Source organism: Phalacrocorax aristotelis, chromosome 10 (genome assembly GCF_949628215.1).
Source record: "Phalacrocorax aristotelis chromosome 10, bGulAri2.1, whole genome shotgun sequence".
In the NCBI taxonomy this organism is placed as follows: Eukaryota; Metazoa; Chordata; class Aves; order Suliformes; family Phalacrocoracidae; genus Phalacrocorax; species Phalacrocorax aristotelis.
Genome location: NC_134285.1, coordinates 198,740 through 205,238, shown reverse-complemented (window position 1 = coordinate 205,238; position 6,499 = coordinate 198,740). Strand labels below are relative to the sequence as shown.

General features: G+C 42.1%; 1 protein-coding gene across 2 annotated transcripts in view; it reads left to right on the top strand.

Moving 5' to 3' along the window:
• The first annotated feature begins 4,903 nt into the window (after positions 1-4,903).
• The window catches only part of KCTD5 (potassium channel tetramerization domain containing 5), a 36,040-nt gene continuing 34,444 nt past the window's right edge, over positions 4,904-6,499 (top strand). Inside the window, exon 1 of one of the 2 annotated variants that reach the window (XM_075104511.1) lies at positions 4,904-5,236. In XM_075104511.1, coding sequence (XP_074960612.1) covers positions 4,994-5,236 — 243 coding nt within the window. In that variant the 5' untranslated portion in view covers positions 4,904-4,993. The remainder of the gene's footprint in view (positions 5,237-6,499) is intronic. The other variant, XM_075104510.1, reaches the window with a different exon arrangement.

Below are 6,499 nucleotides of genomic sequence, written 5' to 3'. Positions count from 1 at the left end.
TTTTTTAAGAAAGAAAAAAAGAAAAGCAAAAACCTAATGGAATTCAGGGTCGCTTTGCTTGCTCTTTGTGCTTCTGTTGAGGCTTCCACATGCATATCATTGCAGTGAAGATCTTGCTTTTGTGCACTTCAGCTCAATTTCTGCTGCAGACTAGTGGATAGACCTTGCATTACCAGCATCACTTAAGATGAGTTAAAACCAATCCACACGCACACATGCCGAATCATGTACCAGCCTTGTGTGTTATGGGGCTGGAGTTTTCTGTGACTCTCAGATTATCATTAAACTATTTCATCAGGGAGCTTTTATATGCCTCGCCTAAGCACCACCTCTTTGTTTTCCTTTCCTCACAGTCCCCCAGCTTATTGGTATATGGCATTTGTAGCCAGGTCAGTTGCACCCTTGTGTAATTCCTAATATAGTTCTGGTTGCAGGATTTATGTGGTACTTTAGTAATTATGTGAATGAATCAGATGTATGTGTCTGGCAGACAGGCTCCAATGATACAGATTGTGAGAGAGTAAAATGCTGAACATGGCACTGAAAGTTTTCTAAAACTGAAATGTTGGCTTCTGAAGCATATAAGATTTTAAACATTCAATTTAAATTTTAATATGAATCATATGTGTGTTTAATCAAGGGACGATAAACTTACCAGCATGCTTTTAACTAATGCTAACTAAAAATTAACTAGTTAGTATAGGGAGAAAAAAAGGGTTACTATCGAAGTAGTAAATAGTTTTTCACCTTTTCAGGAGATGAAGGCTAGAAGCTTTCTTTCCAGGGTGTGCATGTATTGTGCATTTTAGTGGGGCCAACCTATCTACCTGGGTAGAGAAGGAAGTGTGAAAGCTTTGTACAATTGATTACTTGACTTTTTTTGTCTCATTGTATAATGAGATGTACAAAAAATCCTATTTTTGGTCTTGGCCAAATATTTAGTGACTCTGGGGAAAAAAAATTAAGCAATTGAAATATTAGATCCATAAAATAATCTGTTAAAAATTCAGAGGAAAATATTGATACAAAGGGGAAAATACATGGTACTTAAGGCATATCTATAAAATGAAAATATTTTTCATATCAATCACCTTAATCCTCTTCAAATTAAGGCTTTTTGTGGTCAAACATTTCTTGTAACGTTGCAAAGCATAACTTTATATGTGCTAAAACCAACTTTCCTAATGGTATTTTTGACATGCCCGTGTTCCTGAACCTTGCAGAGAAGAATGACTTGGGTCTGGACAAAGGCATTCCTTCCTTGTTTTAAAAGCAGTATAAACATCACACCTATTTATTTACCTTCTACACATACCATCTCTTTGCATTTTGACGTCTTATACTATGATGTGCTTTTCCTTCCACCAAAGAAAAAAATGTTCTGCAAAACTCATGGGCTACTGTTCTAGAGGCAGTGTTTTAAAAGCAGTGGTTTATCAGGATTTCTCAGAAAACACATGAATGTTGGATATTTTGTTGTACAGCATGAAGGACATTTGTTATTGATCTCTTAAAAACTGTGTTATATAGTTGAACTTGATGAGAGTTCAGCTTTTCTAGTATCTTTCAGTCTTTAAAGTGCAGAGAGTGCAGTTGCTTTTTGGAGGAACTACATTCTTGTAGTTATCCCTGTTATCCCACCGTGTAGAGAGACTTGACAAAAGTGAATCACTGGCTTACAGTGCCTGGTGTTAAGGGAGCTAAGGTGTCCTGTAAATGGATGAGATGAGAAAGACTGAACACCATTCCCATTGTATCATGAGAAATTTCATCACATGCAAGGTATACTTCTTGTCGCTAAAATTTGAATAGCACAGTACACCTTCTATGTGTGCCTGTATTAATCCTGTATTTACCATTCTAATCAAGATGACATGTATTGTAAGTTTGCAGTGCTGTCCATTTGTTCTCTGGCTGTCAAATTCCTGCTGTATTTTGGGTCCACTGGAGGCAACCCTACCGCTTTTGGATTTAGTCTTTGGTAAAGAGATGTAGACATATTCCCAACTTTATACAAGAGAGTTTGGCAGTGATGGAGATTCATGGTGCCACTGCTGTTCAATGTGACAAAACTTAGCCTCACATAAGTCTGGCAAAGTTGTTCTGCTAATAGTGAATGCCTTAGCTTCATTAGGAGACGGTCATCTCCACTGGCTTGTTCACTAGGTGGAAATCTAGGAATGCTTCAACATGTTTTCTGTAATATTTAGCCTTGTAATCATTTTGCCATAACAAAGTAATTACTCTGCTTTTTCACACCTTGAAAAAATCCTCTCTCGGTAGACTTCTGTCCTGCCCACCAAAAGCTTTCAGCCAAAGAAATCTTGATATCAGTAAGCTATCAAGAAGGTGTCTGGAAGGCTGATGTCTGCATTCTAGTATTCCTTTTTTCTTTTGACAATGCTGCCATTAGAAAACTGTGAGCATCTCTTCCAGGCACCCCTCCCCTTAGAACTTCAGTATTCCAAATCAAGTCTTCCTTAGCTGCTGCTTTTTGGGGAAGGGACTGGAACTTTTCTGGGAGAGGTACTTGTCTTGTACTGTAAGTGAAATCTGTGGTTTTGAAAGGCGGCACAAGAACAGAGTGAGACAAGACAAAGCGATTATATGGATTTAAGTATGTTTCACCAGTTTGTCCACTTAAATATGTGTTGGCAGGTGGTGCATACTTTGGAGGGCTGGTTCCTGTTTCAATTGCTTATAACTGCAGTGGGGTAGTTTCAGATCTTTGTCCTGAAGATCACTCCTGTGGGTCATGGGAGTTCACGGAATGAAATGTACCAGGGAGGCTCTTCAGAGCTGCAGATAAGCCAGTTAATTTTTCTGCTCTTTATCCAAGGTCTTTCAAAGCACAAAAAGGGTTGTTAGGCACTTGAAGATTCTTCTCGACTTCTCACTGCAAACCTACTGAAAATCCAATCTGTTGGTTGTTTCGTTCTGTCTTTTGCATTTTGAACAATTTCTTTACAAATTGTTAGCATCTGTCCAGTAGTGTTATAATTTTGTTTTGCTTGGGATTTGAACTTCAGGAAGGTGTTTATTGCACTGTTTTCAATTGGGTGGAGCATAAGAAGGGATGACATACTACTAGAGAGGATTTTTGAATCACACTGTTCTATTCAGTGTCCAGCCCAGTCACTGGAAGTTTTAAACTACTTTGATAAACTGGAGAGATGAGTGAGTTTACCATTTGCCTTAAAGTCCAGTTTTGAGAAGAATTTATGTTAAGGAAGACTTGCTTCAGATGTGACGTTGAGGCATTGTGAGCAGACTGGTATTACCTATTAAGATCTAATTTGCCTAAGCATTTAAATGCTGAAGACATCAAACTACCAGATAATACTGTGCTCCACTTAATTTTCTCCTTCTGATATGATTTAGTTGTGAAGTGTCTGCTATATGTAACCCCAGAAAAAAATCTCTTTAGGTTGAAACAAAGTGTTAATTGTAACCCATTTTCATAGTCCAAGATGTTTAATTTAATGTGCTTGATATAATTACATTTTGTGCTGGGAACTCTGAAGAATCCTGAGGACTTCCCACATCTACATTTAACAGTTTCTTTTGAATGATTTGGTAAAGTCAGCACAATTGCTTTGTTTGGCCTATGGACAAAACACTTTGATTCTAAGACCTTGCTTGAAAGAACTTGTGTATTAATAGTTGCCTAAAGATGTGGTCCGTGGATTCTGATCATTCTTTCTACTAGTGAATTACACAAATAGGTGTGGTATTTATATCTGAAATTTTGCTGAATGCCTGGAATATTTCACAGTGCTCCTGCAAAGCTTCATGACACAGATTGTCTATCAGTTGATCAAGTGAGCTTACAGACAAGTAATTCTCTGACCCAAAATGGCACACTTTCAGTTAAGACTGGTAATTTAAGAATGTTTCTTCTTAGGAGAAATATGACTCTTACACAGCAAACAATTGGAGAGGTTCTTAAGCACCCGATAACCTGGTCTGTCTGTCAGCATGGCAGTGAATGTAGATGGTTGCCATTTGACAAAGCTTTCTATGACCATGTACTAACTCTGATTGGATGTTGCAAATGTTCAAAATTGTAGCAGAACTTACAATTACAGTATCTGACAAAAGAGGGGAAAAATAGGAACCAGGAACCATAATCAGTTTTGATAGTTGTATGCTAGCTGTTTTCAGGTTGGTGGCAGTCAGTTACGTGTGTAATATTCTCTACCTGGTTTGTAGCTGTAACTGTGATGTACAGATAAAAGCAACCCCCTACCCCCACCACTCCCCCCCGCCCCCCCAAAAAAACACCAAAAAAACCAGAACAAAAAAAAAACCCACCAAACAATAAAAGAAACCCAAACCCCCTCAACAAGCACCACAAAACAATCTCCCCTTCAAGAACTCGTGAAAAAAAAGCAAATAATGCAATGATATAAGATACACACTTTTGTATTTTTATTCTTATAAGGTTATTTGCTGGCTCTTGTTGGCCTCTAGTTCAGTCTGTGTTATTTAAATTCTAATATATGAATTATTTGGATTGAATTCATGTTCGGGGCCATGGTGTTGTATGTATTAATGTACAGCCTTGAATGTGAATAATTATTGTAAACTATATTTTACACCTTTTTTCTGGCTTTATTATATAAATTTTCTATTGGTCGATGATTTAATCATATCTCATAATTTAATGACTGTTTATTCTCCTCTCGACAGATCTCTGTGCTGTAGATGTGTAGTTAGTGACTGGATGATGGATTTCACTTATGCTTGGTAGTCTGTAATAAAGGCATGTAGGGTCCTGGCCTGGCCTCCGCCTCTTCCTTCCGCCGCGGGGGGCGGGTGGGAGCTCCGGCCCGGCGTGGGCGCGGCTGAGGCAGGGGTGCTGGCGCTGGCGCCGGCTGCCGCTCCCGCGCAGGCGCGGGGCGGGAAGGGAGTAGTTCCGAGCGGGACGCTTCCGGGGGGAGGTGCGCCCGGGGACCTGTAGTCGGGGCGGACCCTTCCGGCGGCGGCGAGGATGGCGGCGGAGAACCACTGCGATTTCCCGGTTTCCCCGATCGGCGGCCTCGGCCTGGGAGGCCCGGGCGGGCCCTGCCGCCGGTGCAGCTCAGCGCCGCCGCCCGGCGCGGTGCCTGGCAAGTGGGTCCGGCTGAACGTGGGGGGCACTTGCTTCCTGACCACTCGGCAGACGCTTTGCAGGGACCCCAAGTCCTTCCTCTTCCGCCTTTGCCAGGCCGATCCCGACCTGGATTCGGACAAGGTGAGCGCGGGCCCCGCCGCTCCGCCAGGCCCCCTCCCGGTCCCGTCCGCCGCCCTGGCGGCGGCGAGTGCCTCGGTGCCGCCTGGGAGCCGGCGCGGCCGGGGCTCGCCGTGCTGCGCGGCGGGCGGCCGCGGTTCCCGCTGGCGGTGGGGTAGAGCGGGAAGGGGGCGCGGAGCTCGGTGCCGCCGTGAGGGGCTGCAGGAGTGGCAGCGGCGGGCTCTGCCGCCTTTAGCCGAGTTTCTAAAGGGTCGCGTTGCCTAACGAGACCGCGGGCTTCAAGGGAGTTTAGTTTTGAGCATGAGGGTGGGCTGGTTTCGTGCAAGGTGATGGGGTTCGCGGATAACACGGCTGCTTATAAACACAACGAAGAGGGCGCAGGACCCTTCGTATGTTTGTTTAAGTTTTTATGTTGTCCGACCGGGTGTAGTTTTAGTGTTTTAATGGAGTATCTGCCTGTACTGGTGTCTTGTTATTTCTGCACTGTCATCACCCTCTTGTTCAGTTTCAAGAACCGGATCAAACTACTTTTGATAATAACCTCTCTTACTTGGCTGTAGGATTTTGTGTTTCAGCAATTCTTTGAGTAAAATATCACTTATTCTGCATGGACTGCAAATGGTGGGTGATGCTGAGTATTCAGGTGTTCATTCTGACTCATTTTTAGTATGGAAAGAGGAGTTACTGATGAGGACTTTATTTAGGGAGTGGTATGTAGTAACGGATATAAGTTATTCTTATATAGTGCTGGCTCTGAAAGAGGTTTTGGAGTGTAATGGTCAAAAATGGACTGCCAGTACAGCACACGTAGGGAAAAGAAGGGAGCAGCTTATAACCCTTGAATATATAGTCAACAGGTTGAAAATAAACAGTTGATTTTTATATATAAATTTTTCTTTATTTTTTTCAGTGAGACTAGTAGTAAGTTTCTTCATGTTCTCATGCATAACTTCCAGAAAGGATGTTTAAATGCTTAAGGGAACAGAACCTGAAAAGCATTCCAGAGTTAGAGAAAGAATACCTCCAAGTGTGGCAGTGTGGGGATTGGTTTCTGTTGTGTTTGGTTTGGTTTGGGTTTTTTTTGACAGGATTAGCTTAAACTGACGTAAAAATAAATTTGAAAATGTAGGCTGCTTGCTGGTAGGTCAGAAACTGTCTTTGCTTGGGAGAGAATAGGAAAACTTTCTGCTTAATAATTAGGCACCTTTTTGTAGTGGAACAGCTTAAACAGGTGCCATATCTTTCCATGTTATCAGAGAGGGAGAG